We start from the raw sequence: 18,964 nt of genomic DNA, 5'->3' as shown, positions 1-18,964 counted from the left end.
AGAGAAGGAATTGGTGATATTTCGGGTCGAGACCCTTCTTCAGACTGATGTCGGGGGCGGGACAAAGGAAGGATATAGGTGGTGACTGGAAGTTAGAGGGAGAACTGGGAAGGAGGGGGGGGGGGGGGGGAGAAGAGAGGGACAGAGGAACTATCTAAAGTTGGAGAAGTCAATGTTCATACCGCTGGGCATTTTGTGAAATAAATACTTTTGATTTGTACCAGCATCTGCAGTTATTTTCTTACACCACTTATTAAACATCTCAGTAGGATGAAAGGTGGTTAAATCTCCAGGACTTGATGAGATGCATCCCAGATACAAGGGAAATAGTTTGTTTTCTCTAGACAGACAACAATGCAACAAAGTTAGTGGTAAAAGAGTAAAAAAGTCTTTATTACGTCAGGCGGGAGTGGGGAGATGGGCACCGACCGGGTGACTTCAGACACCCAAGGGCCAAGCTCACCTCGTGCCCACTCACCAAAACAAAGGACAAAACAGTATAGTTATATCTTTTTCTGATCAGTGAATGAGGTGGCACCACTCACATCATGCCCACACAAGGTAGTAAAAGAAATAAGACCATGTCCATATAAGGTATTAAGAAGTCATCAGTTGGTCAGGTTTTTTTTCGAAATAATGCAATCTCAGCTTATTCTTTTTCTCAGCAAAGCCAACTAAAGGTCAGTTTTTTCCCCGTAAAAGTACATGCTGTACTTCTCAAGGTTAGACACAGCTTACCTCTTTCTGCTTAGCTAAGCAATTTACAATGTGCAAGAAGAAGCCAGCAACCATTTTGTGACCTGTTTCTTTTGTAAATATTAATCTCTTACAAAGAAGTAAGTAAGTAACCAGGGAAAGGTCCATGGGGAACACTATGGAGAATGACTTTGTAGTTGCACAGTGGAATTCCAGAGAATTTACCATCAGAGGAGAAGCTATTAAACATCTCAGAAGGCTTAAAGGTGGTTAAATCTCCAGGACTTGATGAGATGTATCCCAGATACAAGGGAAATAGTTGGAGCTCTTGCAAAATTACTCAGATACCATTAACAACATTTAAAAGTCATTTGGGTACATGGAGAGGAAAGGTTTAGAGAGCTACGAGCCAAACCCAGGCAAGTGGGACTAGTGTAGATTGGGCATCTTGTTTGGCATGGGCAATGTGGGATGAAGGGGAAGTTTCCATGCTGTCTTACTCCATGACTGATGTACTGATTTTTTCCAGCATTTTGCTATTTCTGTTCAGATTCGCAGCATCTTTAGATTTCTTTTTAAATTTTCATTCACCAGGATGTTGCGTGGGCTAAATCCTTTCAGCTGTGAAAAGAGATAGAACAGGCTGTATGTAGTTTAGTTAAGTTTATTATTGTCACATGGAAAAGCTTTTGTTTGCCTGCTATCCAGTTAAAGAAAACACTGTGTGTGATTACTATCAAGCCGTCCACAGTGTACAGATAAAGGATACATACAACATTCAATGCAAGATGGAGTCTGATTAAAGATAGTTTAAAGGTCTCCAAGTTCTGCATTTGTCTTCTTTGGAGCAGAGAAAGCTGAGTGGTATCTGCCGGTGTAACACGATATTATGAGAGACTTAGATAGGGTAGGTTGAGAGAAATGTTTCACCTTAGCAGAGATGTCTGTAGCATTGGTTTAAGATAGGGGGTGGGAGTTTTAGAGGGGATATATGAGGTAGAATTTTTGACCCATAGGGCGGCTGAAATTTGGAAAGCATTCCGTGAAAGTGGTGGAGGCAAGTACCCTCACAACGCTCTTTTAGATGATTACATGAGGCACTATGGCCTAGAAGACTGCAGGCCAAATGCTGGGAAATAAGATTAATATAGATGGGAGACATGGAAGTGGTGGACAGACGGGCCTGTTTAATGACTAAGCAACGCATTGATCAAGCCTGTAAATGTTGGAAATCCCAAAAAATATATAAAATGCTGGAAACACAGCAGATCAGATGGCATCTGTGGAAAGAAACCTGGTTCCTCTTTAGAACTTAGGAAGATTGATTAGTCAGGGTGTCGGAGGTTATGAGAGAAGGCAGGAGAATTGGGTTGGGAGGGAGAGATGGATCAGCCGTAATTGAATTGTGGAGCAGACGTGATGGGCCGAATGGCCTAATTCTGTTCCTATCACTTATGACCTTATGATATGGATGTAGTGTGGAGTTGTACCACAGCAAACGTCTGTGGGTTAGTGTGTGCTGCAAGTAGGTTAAACGTGTCACATTCTTCTGTTCTGCAGAACTTCACCCACCTATTAAGACTGCCCCCAGTCTTGCCGTGCATGCAGGCAGCGTGACTCCAGCGAAGCTGCCCCCTGTCTTGAACCATGGCTCTCCAACAATTCTGGGCAAGCGTGCGTATGAGCAGCACAATGGCATTGATGGTCAGTATATCATACAGAATGGTAGCGCTCGATTATCCATCCAGTAACCTGAGATCTGATTCTATGTTCTTCTCACTGTTCCCTCATTCTGCAAAGTATAAGAAGAAATGTATGTGCTTGAGATGTAACAAAAGTTGACATGGCCATAAGCTGTTTATGCCGCCTTCAAATCAAGTCTTGAGACCATGTATGAGTTCCTGCCTCAGTTGAGCTATGTACAACATAGCCTGCAGTATTGGAGGGTATTATACTTGGGATATGCTTTTCCTCTTTGACGACATATCATGTTGCCTTTTTTAACTGGTGTCCCATTACCTTGCTTGGTTTCTTGGGAACTCCTGCTACAGAGCTGAGGGGCAAGACAGAGAACTCCTTAACAATGGTGTGCTGAGTGGTCCAGCCATGCCTACTGTAGTTTGATCGTATCTCAGCTTAACTGAATGTGGTTTATTCACAAAATGCTGGAGTAACTCAGCAGGTCAGGCAGCATCTCGGGAGAGAAGGAATTCCTTCTCTCCCGAGATGCCGCCTGACTTGCTGAGTTACTCCAGCATTTTGTGAATAAATCGATTTGTACCAGCATCTGCAGTTATTTTCTTATACTAACTGAATGTGGTGTTCTATATTGTTCTTCATCACTGTCTGTTGGTCCTTGTTTACCAGGCACGATGAAGAAACGTCTGTTGATGCCGTTTAGGGGTAAGACTATTGCGCAGTCGTGCTCACGGCTACACACTCATCGTGAGTGCTTTGTGTTGTCACTCCCCTTTGCAAACCCCTTTTGCTTTGATAACCTCCAAAACAGCCTTCTCGTTGCATTTCAGCAAAGATCAGTTTCTGAACCAAGGCCCCAAAAGGCGTAGGATTGCCTACTCATTCAATGGTTTGTGCACTGAGCATGATTTCAGTCTGGGAATAGGATCTCTCTTTGTTCCAGGGTTGAATGAGTCTTCGGCTGGCATTTTTGTTGCTCAGAAACTCTAAATTTGTACCTCCCTGCCTAAATTCGAGGCATCATTGCGCTTAGATTAATTTATTATCACGTGTAACAAGGTACAGTGAAAATCTTCTCTTGAGTCACTTGAGGTGGACTCAGTTTGTTTCCCAATTTCCACCTTTCCAGGTGGATTTTACTGTGCTACCTCTGTTTGAGGCATGGAAGGGCAGAGAGAACAAGTATAATGGGTAGGCAACAATGCCATTTCTTTCATGCAGGGACTTGGATTGAGATGCCACAGTGAAATAGTTTGCATGGTTACTTGAACCTTGGAAACAGCACTAAAGTTCTTATCGAAGGTAGACACAAAATGCTGGAGTAACTCAGCGGGTCAGGCAACATCTCGGGAGAGAAGGAATGGGTGACGTTTCGGATCAAGAAGGGTCTCGACCCGAAACGTCACCCATTCCTTCTCTCCCGAGATGCTGCCTGTCCCGCTGAGTTACTCCAGCATTTTGTGTCCACCTTCGATTTAAACCAGCATCTGCAGTTCTTTTTCCTACACTAAAGTTCTTATTCTGATTTGTTAAGTAAAGTTTGCTTTGGACGCCATGTCACAGTAAGAGTGTACACCACATTAAAAAGAAAAGCTTTGTCCGTCTTTTCACTAGTGTAGAAGGTCGGATGGTTATTCAGTTGCAGTGGAGCAGTCATCCATGGCAGGTCAAGTTAATGGAATGCACAGACCTCCAGACGAGAAGGTTCCCCACTCAATCCAGCCCAAAGATACTAGAGGAGCAAGATAGACCACTCGACCCTAAAAGCCGTAGTATATCACGGCGGCCATTTTAGTAGGCAGAAACTTGCAGAAACATTTTAAAGAAAAATAACAAAAATCTGTGAATTGATAGATGAGATATATTCTGCATTTTTAGGGTATCATCACACATACTGTTCCCCCCAAATACTGATTACACTGCGAGAGGCAGAGCGAACGGCGGGTTTTGCCAACTAAAATGGTGGACGTTACTCTCCTTTGCATACTACACTTCAGTATAAGCGATTTCAATGGAGTGGTCCATCTTGTTCCTCTGGTATCTTTGATCCAGCCTTTGCTGAATCAGCTCGGGCTGGAGGTGGCCTTGGTGCTCATTAGCAAGGTTTCACCAACGTTGATACTTGCAGTCACTGCCCTGAGCCTCTGCTGGAATGTATGGATGTGGAAAGGAGAGGGCCAGGTTGACTGATATAATCAGGCTAGACAAAAAGCTGGAGTAACTCAGAGGGTCGGGCAGCATCTCTGGAGAAAAGGAATGGGTGACGTTTCGGGTTCAGACTGAGTCAGGGTCGAGGCCCGAAATGTCACCTCTTCCTTTTCTCCAGAGATGCTGCCCGACCCGCTGAGTTGCTCCAGCTTTTTGTGTGTCTTTCTTTGATTTAAACCAGCATTTGTAGTTCCTTCCTACCTATGATATAATCAGGCATTGGCTACATGGTTATATTGCAGTGATGCTTTGAGGGACTGATTCTCTAGTTAACGTGCTGGCTGCAAAACGGGAAAGACCAAATCCTTTTTATCGAGTTATGGACTCTGTGCTGAAGTAGCTGACTGTCTGGGATGTGGCGTTTGGAATATGCAGCTAGTTTAAATTTTGGATGGTAATATTAATGCACTAACTAGCTTTCTGAGATGATGTTTTGGAGTGTTATCATTTTGCCATTCTTTTGGCTTGTGCCTACTTTTTTCATAACTTTGTGCCTCAAAATTCATGCAAGGTATCATACTCTCCAGTGAGCATGGTTCTTGCAACTGATATACATCCCCTTTTGCTGTCTTGTTATTGTCTGTATAATATATACCATGCAGTGACTTTACTCTTGCAAATTTCTTGCATCTTACTATTTATTAGTTTCCCCATCTTTGCCGGGCAGCACTTGTGTAAAAGGTGATCAGACTGTGAATCGCAGAAACACACCAAGGCAGTCACTGCATTGTATGTGTTGTTTGCATAGTCTTGCTTGGATGGTATCACTGCATGTACATTAGCTGTTCATTATTCGGTGAACCTGAATGAGATATACTGTCGTGATTTTGGAATCGCTTAACACAATTTGGAATATTGGTACTGCAGATAGTAGAAATGAGGCAGGCCAACATAAATCCATCTGCCACCTCAGAAGTAGGGTACCGAGGCTTGAATGTCAGAAATGTCTCTCTCATCAGAGATATTTCCTCCAAATCCTACACCAGTTCCGACAGTATTCTGGTTCAGGTCCAATCTTGGTAGATGACCCAGTCTCAATCTGATTTTAGATGATAGTCCAAGCTGGTTTAGAACCTAGTTCTGGGCCAACCAACCATCTAGTAACCAGCTCCCCAATTTGATAGTTGATGCTATTAAAATTGCTATTAAATAACAATTGACCACTGCTATATATGACTGTAAATGTGGATGTCAGTGATAATTGGAATGAGTATCAAATGTTTGGAGCTTCTATTCAAATTTTTTATGAACTATTACTGAATTTTTAATGTCTGTTTAAAATTAATGTTAAAATGTTTGAGTTTTTATTCTGGTTTTTAATGAACTCATTGGGTAGAGCTAACATTCTGCATCAATGTTTCTCTTGTAATGCAGTGGAGATGTAATGTACAGCACTTGATTTTACTTATGTTGTGGGGGCCTTAAAAGAATCAGGATAATTCGGTGACCCTGGGGCTACTCTTAATTCTTCTCAGGACGTTTAGGGGGATTTTTTAAAAATAACTATATGTGATGGGACTGGAAGATACAGAGAGCCTGGTGAGACAGGAACGGTAGGAGACACAGCTTCGAGGTACAGAGTTAATTCATATTAACAGCTGGCCATCGGTTTAAATCCAAACATTCGCAGTCACCTCTGAGTAAAGTCGTCATGAAAGGACGCAAGTTGGGGTCCAGCATTGTTTTTGTGTTTGGGTCTGGAATTGGCCATGTGCTCAGAGAGGGTAAGAAGGATCACATACGGGTTTTTTTTGGTATTAATTTGATAAGCTCATTCTGCAGTGCTGCTACACCTAGGACACATAAATGGATTGTGAGAATTAATTCATTGGAAGTAGTGGCCAGCGATGGAAATTCATTTGTGAGATAAATAATACGCATTTTGGTCTCAAATCGAGCTCTGACACAATAAAACGTGGCAAGTTCCAGGCTGCCCTGAAAACCAGACTTTCCAGACCAAATTCCATCGTCTCCTAAAGACTTGTGCATTTCTTTATATTCACTTAATTGAAGTAATATATGAAATGCCTTGCAAAGGGGCAATATCAAAGACTAGGGGGGCGTAGCTTTAAGGAGAGAGGGGCAACCTGTAGGGGAGATATGCAGGGTACGTTTGTTTTAACAGAAGATGGTGGCTGTGTAAAACACGCTGTCAGGGATTGTGTAGGAGGCAGGCACAAGTGGTATTTTAGAGGCTTTTGGATAGGCACAAGGACATGGAGAGATATGGTTCATGTGCAGGCAGATGAGATTAGTTTACCTGGTATCATGTTCGACACAGACATTGTTATACAGACACAGACATACAACCCGTTCCTATGTTGTATTTTTCTATGTTCTAAAAATTCTGAACAGCTGTTCCAAGTTCACATGACAGGAGATATCCATTCCAACCTCCAGATGTGCAATAAAAAGAGCCTAAAGGTAACAGTGTGGGCTAGAAATCCAGATGTACTATACTGGTAAACTAGGCCCAAATCCAGGGTATGCCTGGCATAAATTGAGCAAAACACAGCAGTTAGGAATTGATTCCAATTAAAATGAGTTGGCCATTCTTCATTGTTCCACACGTTCATAAGTGATAGACCATTTGGCCCATCAAGTCTACTCTGCCATTCAATCATGGCTGATCTATCTTTCCCTATCTTAACCCCATTCTCCTGCCTTCTCCCCATAACTCCTGACACCTGTGCTAATCAAGAATCAATCTATCTCTGCCTTAAAAATATCCACTGACAGTCTCCACAGCCTTTTGTGGCAATGAATTCCACAGATTCACCACCTTCTGACTAAATAAATTCCTCCTCATCTCCTTCCTAAAGGAACATCCTTTAATTCTGAGGCTATGACCTCTGGTCCTAGACTCTCCCACTAATGGAAACCTCTCCACATCCACTCTATCCAGCCCTTTCACTATTCAATCCCCTTACCCATTGCAGCTGGTGATGATTGACACGCAAAGATTGACCAGACATCCTCGTGTGGACCTTCTAAGTCTAGGGCTCGCTCTCTAGGATAGGTTCACTTCCTGTCACCTTCTTACAATTATCTGTTTAATTTCCTTTTCTTAATATAATTATTTTGGAAACTAAAACGCAGATGCTTGAAATCTGAAATTTATAAAAACGAAAGAAAATGCTGGAAATATTTACCAGGTCAAACAATATCTGCAGGAAGAGGAACAGCAGTATTTCAGATCGAAGACCCTTTGTCAGAACTGTCCCAATTTTGGTGAGGAGTTTTTGAACTGAAGCATTAACTTAGTTTCTCTCTCCATAGATGCTGCCTGACCTACTCAGTGTTTCTAGCACTTTTTAAAAGTTGGTTTTTTTTTTCATCCTTTTGCTCTGTTGAATGTCTAGCTTCATTTCTGACGCCACAGATAGAATTTTAGTCATTCAAAGGTGTACCTTCATGAACAGAGTTCGTTCCTGATCATTATGTGGCCTGACCTGCAGTGGTTTAGATGGCAGGAGATTCCCCTTCTCTTCTGAGATCAAATTTCATGGCTGCTAGTTGCTATCTGTTGCCTCTTTGAGTCCTGTGCAAATGTGGGTCGATCCGTGTTAATCTTGCCCTTGCCTGCAAGATAACTGAGAGAGGGTTCCCACCAGGCCTCTCCACATCAACCTACCATTATAGACAATAGGTGCAGGAGGAGACCATTCGGCCCTTCGAGCCAGCACCTTCATTCAATGTGATCATGGCTGATCATTCTCAATCAGTACCCCGTTCCTGCCTTCTCCCCATACCCACCGACTCCGCTATCCTTAAGAGCTCTATCTAGCTCTCTCTTGAATGCATTCAGAGAATTGGCCTCCACTGCCTTCTGAGGCAGAGAATTCCACAGATTCACAACTCTCTGACTGAAAAAGTTTTTCCTCATCTCAGTTCTAAATGGCCTACCCCTTATTCTTAAACTGTGGCCCCTTGTTCTGGACTCCCCCAACATTGGGAACATGTTTCCTGCCTCTAACGTGTCCAACCCCTTAATAATCTTATACGTTTCGATAAGATCTCCTCTCATCCTTCTAGATTCCAGTGCATACAAGCCTAGTCGCTCCAGTCTTTCAACATATGACAGTCCCGCCATTCCGGGAATTAACCTAGTATTTCTTGACCTTTCTCTTCTAGTGCTTGTACAATATACATTTTGTCCCCCTGAGGCTGAAAACTATAGGCAGACCAGATCAAGGCTGTGATGCTGTTGGGTTTGAGAATGCTACCTGTCTCCCTGTATGTATTTTTATCAGGCAATATCCCCAGTGCTTTTTCTTGGTGGCTGATGATGAGGTTAAATGGTCTGTCGAGTTCCTGTGTAGACAAAAGCAGTAAGCTTCCAACATATCCAATATATTCACATACTTTTAACTCTGGTGGGTTAAAAGCTTCCAGTGGTGAATTCTGAGCTCAGGGTCATTTTGGTGGGAGAAAGGGATTATTAAAAATAGTTAAAAACTACAAATATTCTCCATGTGTTTGCAAGAATATTTGCTCATTGTGCTAGGTGTCAAATAGCTGATGGTAAGACAGTTTCATGTTATCATTATACATAGTGCTAATATTAATTTTTGCTTTTTATTTAGCTAATCATGGACAAGTTAGACAAATGGTAAGTTTTAACAAGTTATATTTCAATTTGTGCTTATGTGAGAAGTCCTTCTTCAACACTACCATTAAATCTCCTTAATTGGTACCACAGTGATTTAATAGAGTACAATTACATTTGTAGGTTAATTGGCTTGATAAATGTAAAAATTGTTCCTAGTGGGTGTAGGATAGTGTTAGTATGTGGGGATCGCTGGTTGGCGCGGTCCCAGTGGGCCAAAGGGCCTGTTTCCACGTTGTATCTCTAAACTAAACAAAACTAAATGTAAAATCCCCTCTGTGCTGTTGCATTGGCCATTCAGCACACATTACCTTTAATAGAATAGATTCTCCAAAGTGAGGTCGAGATGGGACCGATGCAGAGTAATTAGACAACAGGTGCAGGAGTAGGCCATTCGGCCCTTTGAGCCAGCACCGCCATTCAATGTGATCATGGCTGATCATTCTCAATCAGTACCCCGTTCCTGCCTTCTCCCCATACCCCCTGACTCCGCTATCCTTAAGAGCTCTATGTAGCTCTCTCTTGAATGCATTCAGAGAATTGGCCTCCACTGCCGTCTGAGGCAGTGAATTCCACAGATTTACAACTCTCTGATTTAAAAAGTTTTTCCTCATCTCCGTTCTAAATGGCCCTTATTCTTAAACTGTGGCCCCTTGTTCTGGACTCCCCCAACATGGGGTGCATGTTTCCTGCTTCTAACGTGTCCAACCCCTTAATAATCTTATACGTTTTGATAAGATCCCCTCTCATCCTTCTAACTTCCAGCGTATACAAGCCTAGTCGCTCCAGCCTTTCAACATACGACAGTCCCGCCATCCCGGGAATTAACCTAGTAAACCTACGCTGCACGCCCTCAATAGCAAGAATATCCTTGCTCAAATTTGGAGACCAGAACTGCACACAGTACTCCAGGTGCGGTCTCACTAGGGCCCTGTACAACTGCAATCTTCCATGCTGTGCCTTCAAGCACTTCCAAAGCAGATGCCACATACACCGGCTTCAGAACATATCTGACGATTGTCCCATCACATTCTTTCAGAACATGGGTTTTATCCGGGTGGTTTCCTCCCACACTCCCGGGTTTGTAGGTTAATTGGCTTCGGTAAAAATAGAAGATTGTCTGGAGTGTGTAGGAGAGTGCTAGTACATGGTGATTGCTGGTCGGCGCGGACGGTCGGTGAGCCGAAGGGCCAGTTTCTGCATTCTATCTCTAAACTAAAAACTGATATAAGGGTTCAAATGTACTCTATTGTGACATGTACCTAAATAGAGCAAAACTCTTGGTTTTGCATACAATTCAGTAAAATTGTACTATACATAACTACAATCATATCTAAGTGCAAGAGTGCATCGGTTGTAGTGTAAGAATAACAGACATGTTTGGAACATGATAGGGTTAATGGATAAAAGAATTGTTTTTGGAGGTCTCTTACTTGTACTCCAGAGTAGTAATTGTTTGCTTCATATGACAGACTGCCATTAACCGAAGTTACATGATAAATGGAAAGCCATACTCAAGAAACCCTAAAGTGCTGAAGCCAGGCTCCCTTCCGCCAATGAAGGGGAGGAGAATGAACTGGATCGATGCACCTGATGATGTGCTTTTCATAGCCACAGACGAGACTCGGTAATTAATACATTACTCTATTTTAGATGACCCTTTTACCCTATGTGGACCTTGATGTCTATTGAACCTGGTATAAGAAAATAACTGCAGATGCTGGTACAAATCGATTTATTCACAAAATGCTGGAGTAACTCAGCAGGTCAGGCAGCATCTCTTCTTCAGACTGATGTCGAGACCCTTCTTCTGGTGATACATCTTCGTTAATACATCCTGTCAATTTGTATCACGACATGAATTGTGAGCTGCAATTTGAATTAGCAACCTCCCAAATCTCCTGACGATAGTTGCTTTTGTAGTAAAAATGTTAAAAGCACTTCAAAAGATATATGACTAGTGACTAGCAGAGTTCCGCAGGGGCCGGTGCTGGGACAGCTACTTCACGTTGTATACTAATGATTTGGACGAGGGGATTGAAGGGTTTGTGGACAAGTTTGCGGATGATACGGAGATAGGCGGAGGGGCAGGTAGTGTAGAGTGGGCAGGGACTTTGCAGAAGGACTTGGACAGGTTGGGAGAGTGGGCAGATAAGTGGCCGATGGAATGTAGTGTAGCAAAGTGTGGAGTCATGCATTTTGGTAGTAGGAATAAAGGCGTAGACTATTTTCTAAATGGGGAGAGAATCCAGAAATTGGAGGTGCAAAGGGACTTGGGAGTGCTGGTGCAGGGTTCCCAACAAGTTAATCTGCACGTCGAATTGGAGGTAAGGAAAGCAAACTCAATGCTAGCATTTATTTCAAGAGGGCTTGTGTACAAAAATAGGGATGTAATGCTGAAGCTTTATAAGATGCTGGTACGGCCATATTAGGAATATTGTGAGCAATTTTGGGCACCATATCTGAGGAAGGGTGTGCTGGCTCTGGACAGGGTCCAGAGGAGGTTTACAAGAATGATCCCAGGAATGAGTTGGTTAACGTATGATGAGTGTTTGTCAGCACTGGGCCTGTACTCGCTGGAGTTTAGAAGAATGAGGGGGGACCTCATTGAAACAAACAGAATAGTGAAAGGCTTGGTAGAGTGGATGTGGAGAGGATGTTTCTACTAGTGGGAGAGTCTAGGACAAGAGGTCATAACCTCAGAATTAAAGGACGACCTTTTAGGAAGGAGATATGGAGAAATTTCTTTAGTCAGAGGGTGGTGAATCTGTGGAATTCTTTGCCACAGAAGGCTGTGGAGGCCAAGTACGTGGATATTTTTTACGGCGGAGATAGATAGATTTTTGATTAGTACGGGTGTCAGAGGTTATGGGGAGAAGGCAAGAGAATGGGGTTAGTAGGGAGAGATCGATCAGCCATGATTGAATGGCGGAGTAGACTTGATGGGCCGAATGGCCTAATTCTACACCTATCACTTATGATCTTGTGCGTTTCAACATAAATGATGGTCACTAATTGTCTGAAAATAGGATCCTGATCTTACAGAACCATTTTTTGGATCGTGTTCAATATAAAGAGCTCCTTCTAATTCAGTAAACTAGGAAAATAGTTTAAATGCACAGATCTTCAAGTGTGGTACCGAAATGTCAATATTGATTACTACCAGTGTCAAGCTCCTGAGTTCAAGAATGGGAGGATGACGTTGATGAAGATAGCTGAAGAAAGGTGAGACTTTAGATTGCTGAGCCATTGAAACCAGTTCAATGGGTGGCTCTCAGCAGGGCTTGGACCAGTGTGTAATGGTGAACTCTGCTTGTGCTGCTGGGACTGATTGGTAAACTTTGAATGAGTTTGATAGAGAATTGAACCTTTTATTCAGAAGGGCGAGAGGAGAGATCAATTAGAGTCATAGTCATAGAGTCATACAGCGTGGAAACCGGCTCAGCAGCCCAACTGCAAGATTGTGTGAGACATTGATGAATAAAGAGTCTGGAAAGCAGAGACTAGAAGAAAGACAACATAAGAGCTTGACGATGCTAAATGGTTTATGGATCACTGCAAGAGATATCCAGGAAAAGAAAGGTGATAAGCTGAAAGCATAATACTCTGCACATATAAGATTGCAGCGAGAGTTCATGTGTTCAAAAGTCATCTGATAGGTCGAATGGCCTAGTTCTGCTCCTATCAAGTCTACTCTGCCATTCAATCATGGCTGATCTATCTTTACCTCTTAACCCCATTCTCCTGCCACCTCCCCATAACCCCTGAGGCCACTACTAATCAAGAATCTATCTATCTCTGCCGTTAAAATATCCATTGACTTGGTCTCCACATCCTCCTGGATAGCCATTGATAGAGGATAGACACAAGATGCTGGAGTAACTCAGCGGGTCAGGCAGTATCTCTGGAGAGAAGGAATGGGTGACGTCTTGGGTTGAGGCCCTTCTTCAGACTGATTTCAAGGGGAGAGGAAGATACATAGATAAGGAAGTGTAAGGTGTGAAAACAGGGCAACGAGGGTGGAGATCAAGGAAAATGTAGAATAGACCACTGTTAGCTGGGAGAAGGTAACAACAAAGCAAACAGAGATAAAGTGTAGTCGGAGACAGTCAGACTGATCGGAGAACTGGGAAGGGGGGGATGGAGAGAGAGAGAAAGCAAGGGTTACTTCAAGTTAGAGAAGTAAATGTTCATACCGTTGGGGTGGAATGTCATCTCATGAAGTTCAATCTGGAGATGCAGAACTTTAATGCATCAGAAAGGGGAAGGGGATAAAGAAGTCAAGTCAAGTCGGGCGGTACGGTAGCGCAGCGGTAGAGTTGCTGCTTTACAGCGAATGCAGCGCCGGAGACTCAGGTTCGATCCTGACTACGGGTGCTGCACTGTAAGGAGTTTGTACGTTCTCCCCGTGACCTGCGTGGGTTTTCTCCGAGATCTTCGGTTTCCTCCCACACTCCAAAGACGTACAGGTATGTAGGTTAATTGGCTGGGTAAATGTAAAAATTGTCCCTAGTGGGTGTAGGATAGTGTTAATGTATGGGGATCGCTGGGCGGCACGGACTTGGAGGGCCGAAAAGGCCTGTTTCCGGCTGTATATATATGATATGATATGATATGAAGTCAATTTTATTTGTATAGCACATTTAAAAACAGCGCACGTTGACCAAAGTGCTGTACATCAGTAAAAGGCAAGACGTTGACAAGTGCAGAGGACCTTGCAGATTCACATGCCCATGAAGTTGGCGTGCCACTAGGTAGTTAAAGAAGGTATAAAGGACCTTCCTTTACAGGCCACATAGGCAAAAATGACAGGAAGAAAGGTTTCAAACCTACACAAAATTTTATCGACATTGTTATAATTCTATGAAAGATAAAGCAGGATCTTGCAACATGTCTTGCAACATGAGGCCTCGCAACCTGAAGAAACCAGCAGGAGCAGATGGTGCTTCATTTTAAGTGCAAGGATGGGAGGAGAGGATGAGATGTGGGGTATAAAAATAGAATGGTTCCGTGGGTGGAACATTACGGCTTTAAATATAAATAGGAATTGTTTAAGTGCAAAATAGGCCAAAAATGTCGTCAACCCAATGGGTGTTATCCATGTACCAAAAAACCCCCACACCAGTAACGAAATTGGTGAATGAATTTTTATGTGGAGTATATAGCACCGGATGGCACGGTGGTGCAGCGGTAGAGTTGCTACCTTACAGCGCCAGAGACCCAGGTTCGATCCTGACCACGGATGATGTCTGTGTGGAGTTTGCACTTTCTCCCAGAGACCATATGAGCTTCCTCTGGGTGCTCCAGTTTCCTCCCATATCCCAAAGATGTGCAGGTTTGTAAGTAAATTGTCCCTAGTGTGCAGGGAGTGGATGTGAAAGTGGGGGAATGTAGAACTAGTGTGAACAGATGATCGATGGTCAGCATGCACTCAGCGGACTGAAGATGTCTGAAGAAGGATCTCGACCCGAAACGTCACCCATTCCTTCCCTCCAGAGATGCTGCCTGTCCCGCTGAGCTTTTTGTGTCTGACTTCGGTGGACTGAAGAGCCTTTTTCCATGCTGTATTTCTAAACTCTATATTATAGAGATACAACATGGAGCCCTTAAGCCCACCGAGTCCACGCCAACCGTCAATCACCTGTTTACACTAGTTCCGTGTTACCCCACTTTCTCATCCACTCCCTGCACATTAGGGGCAATTTTTTGGATGCCATTTAACTACAAACACGCACTCTTTGTAATGTGGAGGGAAACCAGAGGAAACTCCCACAGTTGCAGAGTGAACGTGCAAACTCCACACAGACAGCACCCGAACTCAGGATCGGCCCTGGGTCTGTGGCCATGCGAGGCAGCAGCTCTGCCTATTTGAAATGAGGCATTATCCCAGCATTCCTAGTTTATAGTTAAAAGTCTCATAATGAAGAAACATAGAAAATAGGTGCAGGAGTAGGTCATTCAGCCCTTCGAGCCAGCACCACCATTCAATGTGATCATGGCTGATCATCCAAAATCAGTACCCTGTTCCTGCTTTCTCCCTATATCCCTTGATTCCGTTAACCCCAAGAGCTATATCTAACTCTCTCTTGAAAACATCCAGTGAATTGGCCTCCACTGCCTTCCATGGCAGAGAATTCCACAGATTCACAACTTGTGGGTGAAAAAGTTTTTCCTCATCTCCAAAGACGTACAGGTTTACAGGCTAATTGGCTTGGTAAATGTAAAAATTGTCCCTAGTGGTTATAGGATAGTGTTAGTGTGCGAGGATCGCTGGCCGGCGCGGACCCGGTGGGCCGAAAGGGCCTTTTTCCGCGCTGTATCTCTAAACTAAACTAAACAGTCCCAAAATCCGCCGTCATGGTCTCAACTTCCACTGCTTCGCCGATGATATCCAGCTCCTCATCTCCACCAAGTCAACCTCCACCACCACACACTCTACACTGACAAACTGCATCACTGAAATAAAATCTTGGCTTCAATCAAATTTCCTCAAACTCAACTGCAACAAATCTGAAATCATCATCATTGGTCCAAAAACGCTCACCAAATCCACCCAAAACTTCATCCTCAATATTGATGGTCTCCCAGTATCCACCTCCCCTCACATCCGGAATCTTGGAATCATCTTTGATCAAACCCTCTCCTTCGACAAACACATCAAACACATCACAAAGACAGCCTTCTTCCACCTCAAAAACATTGCCCGTCTCCGTCCATCCCTCTCCTCCACAGCTGCAGAAACCCTCATCCACACCTTCATCACCTCCCGTCTGGACTACTGCAACAGCCTCCTCTATGGCTCACCCTCAAAAATCATCAGTAAACTTCAATACATTCAAAACTCCGCTGCCCGTCTACTCACCCACTCCCCGATCCGTGACCATATCACCCCCGTCCTTTACAAACTCCACTGGCTCCCCATCCCCCAGAGAATCCAGTACAAAATCCTCCTCATGACCTACAAAGCCCTCCATAACCTGGCCCCATCCTACCTGACTGACCTCCTCCACAGGCACACTCCCACCTGCACCCTCCGCTCTGCTGCTGCCAATCTCCTGTCCCCCCCCCATCCGGACCAAACTCAGATCCTGGGGGGACAGGGCTTTCTCCATTGCTGCTCCCACCCTCTGGAACTCACTACCCCAAACCGTCAGAGACTCCTCCTCACTCACCACATTCAAAACATCACTGAAGTCTCACCTGTTCAGCACTGCCTTCAACCGCTGAAGGTCACCTCACCTTCTGTCTCCTTTTTCTGTTCGTTTACTTATTTATCTATTTATTCACTTCTCTATGTTCTAGAAATCCCTGTAAAGCGTCTTTGAGTATATGAAAAGCGCTATATAAATGTAATGCATTATTATTATTATTATTAAAATGGCCGACCCATTATTCTTAAACTGTGACCCCTGGTTCTGCACTCCCCCAACGCTGGGAACGTTTTTCCTGCACCTAGCCTGTCTAATCCCTTAAGAATTTTACATGTTATTCTACTTGGTAAGTCAGTGACATCATGCCAGGCATTGTGGAGTTTTATTAACTGTTGCCTCTCTCAAAACCAGGAAGGTGCGTAAGATGCTGGGCCCGGTGGACATGAAGAGAGCAGCACGCCAGCCCTACAGGCAGATTCTGATCCGACAAGGACGTGTGTCACAGCAGTCGAGGCAGCCCATGAATGAAGAACCCATTGTCATTGAGGATTAATGCCAAGTGCAGTTTTAACTAAAGCAAGAGACTGTAGTCCCTGTTATACTTGAACCTTCAGTGCGCATGAAGTATAGCTTCTGAACTAGACTCCGAATCAAGTGCTTGGCAGCCTCGTGTTTAAGATCAAATTGAAGGATTATTATTTGTTAGATTTCCAGTGTCCGTGCAGAATGGGGTGATGGCAGTGGACGAACAGTGACCGATGGCTACAATTCCAGGCAGCTCAAACAGCCTCTTCCACATTCACCATCGTCCTCGAGAATCAAGTGCTGCCAGGTGATGTTACTTGCAAACCTGAATGGCCTGTGGTTCCCTTTGTTCTTCGAACTCGCCTCTGCTCCAGTTTGTGCTGAAGGGGGGGGGGGGAGGGGGGCCAGAACAGTGTGATTGTCTTTGGTTTGGCAAAAGGTTTTTTTTTTAAGAAAAAAAAAAGAAAAAGAAAAAAAAAATTAAGAATTCCTTTTATTTTGAGAATTGTCTGTAATAGTTCAAGGAGGTGCCGTTTATCCTCGGTTTAAGAAGCAAGTTTTGTTTTTATGGACGGGTTGCGTGCAGTTCATGCAGTGCATTGTTTTTGCATGTTACACTGTATATTGTATCCTTGATCCCATTTAAAATGGTGCCGTTTTCCAATGGAGCAGAAGAGGAAAAAAAAACTTTCTTAAAGACTTTTTTTCATGTATGACCTTGAATCTTTTCATCACTTGAGATTCGTTATTGCAAGTTTCACAGTGAATAATTATGTACAAAATATTTTTCCATGTTTCTGACTTGGGTTGTGTTTGAAGCACCCTGATTTTCACAGTGAGATATATTACTACGACAAGGTTCAATAGTTTAGTGTGCTGAGATGTACATACACTGCAAATGTAGTTGGTAAGTTAGTGTTATTCAGTCATTCCATAGGATTCAGGGGAGGGACAGGGGGGTGTAAAGTTTTACTGATTCTCTTTGTTACAGAGTAAGGTAGTACAGCATCTGCTGGAGCATCTTGGAACAGTGCCCAGCATTCAAATGAAGGTCATCCTTAGCCATTCACAAATAAAGCACCAACTGAAATACTACTACAGTTACTTTCTTTTACTCCAAGCTCTTTTATTTTGTGAACTGTCGATCTAATGTTTTGATTTGGCAAGTACAGTACTGTTATTTTTCAGATCTCTCTCTCAGCTCTTGTGCCACTGTGCGGACTTTGTATATTCTGACACATTCTCCAAACTTTTGGTCAAAGAAGCTTTTTCTCGTCTAGACGGGTCAGGAAGCATCGGTGCGGAGAATAGATAGGAGACCTTTTGGGTCACGACTAGGGTTGCCAACTTCCTGACTCCCAAGGTGACGTCACCGCCCCGCGCCCCGTAGCAACCCGCCTCCCGGCACGGGCGGCCGCCATTGGTGGAGCGGGAGCACGTGGCCGCTGGCTGGGTGAGGTCACGTGGGGCGCGGGGCGGTGACGTCACCCTTTGTCCCTTATTTGGGAGTGAGGAAGTTGGCAACCCTACTAATACGGGACAAGGGCGGTCCCGTACGGGACAAACTAATTTAGCCCAAAATACAGGATGTCCCGGCTAATACGGGATGTCCCGGCTAATACGGGACCGTTGGCAACCCAAGTCACGACCCTCCTTCAGGCTCTGTTCTCTCCATAAATGCTGCCTGACCCGCTGAGTTACTCCAGTGCTTTATGTTTTACTCAAGGTTCCAGCATCTGCAGTACCTTGCGTCTCCATTTTCACGCCTACTTGGATGGCAAGAAATTGATGAAGTGACATTAATTTTCACTTAGACTCAGGCACGATTTACAGCTTGCTGAGAGCTGCACGTTCTTCAAAGTTCTTCCCTCCACTAACACTCTCCTTCGCTGGTCCTCTGTTGGTCCTCACTCTTAACAACCTCTTCGACACCTTCCACTTCCACCAATTCAAAGGCATAGCTGTGGCCACTCCCATGGGACCTAGCTATCCCTGCCTCTCTGTAGGGTGCGTTGAACAATCCCTGTTCCAGGCGTACACTGGCCCTATCTCCGAACTCTTCCTTCATTACATTGAC

General features: G+C 43.9%; 1 protein-coding gene across 2 annotated transcripts in view; it reads left to right on the top strand.

The window, feature by feature from the left end:
• The window catches only part of LOC144611886 (metastasis-associated protein MTA1-like), a 120,290-nt gene extending 102,325 nt beyond the window's left edge, over positions 1-17,965 (top strand). Inside the window, exons 17-21 of one of the 2 annotated variants that reach the window (XM_078431217.1) lie at positions 2,257-2,400; positions 3,064-3,099; positions 9,189-9,214; positions 10,684-10,838; positions 16,774-17,965. In XM_078431217.1, coding sequence (XP_078287343.1) covers positions 2,257-2,400; positions 3,064-3,099; positions 9,189-9,214; positions 10,684-10,838; positions 16,774-16,915 — 503 coding nt within the window. In that variant the 3' untranslated portion in view covers positions 16,916-17,965. Of the gene's footprint in view, positions 1-2,256; positions 2,401-3,063; positions 3,142-9,188; positions 9,215-10,683; positions 10,839-16,773 lie in introns of both variants that reach the window. The other variant, XM_078431216.1, reaches the window with a different exon arrangement.
• Positions 17,966-18,964: the final 999 nt, after the last annotated feature.

The sequence above is a fragment of the Rhinoraja longicauda genome, chromosome 41, assembly GCF_053455715.1.
Source record: "Rhinoraja longicauda isolate Sanriku21f chromosome 41, sRhiLon1.1, whole genome shotgun sequence".
NCBI classification, from domain to species: Eukaryota; Metazoa; Chordata; class Chondrichthyes; order Rajiformes; family Arhynchobatidae; genus Rhinoraja; species Rhinoraja longicauda.
This window is presented reverse-complemented; position numbering and strand designations above follow the sequence as displayed.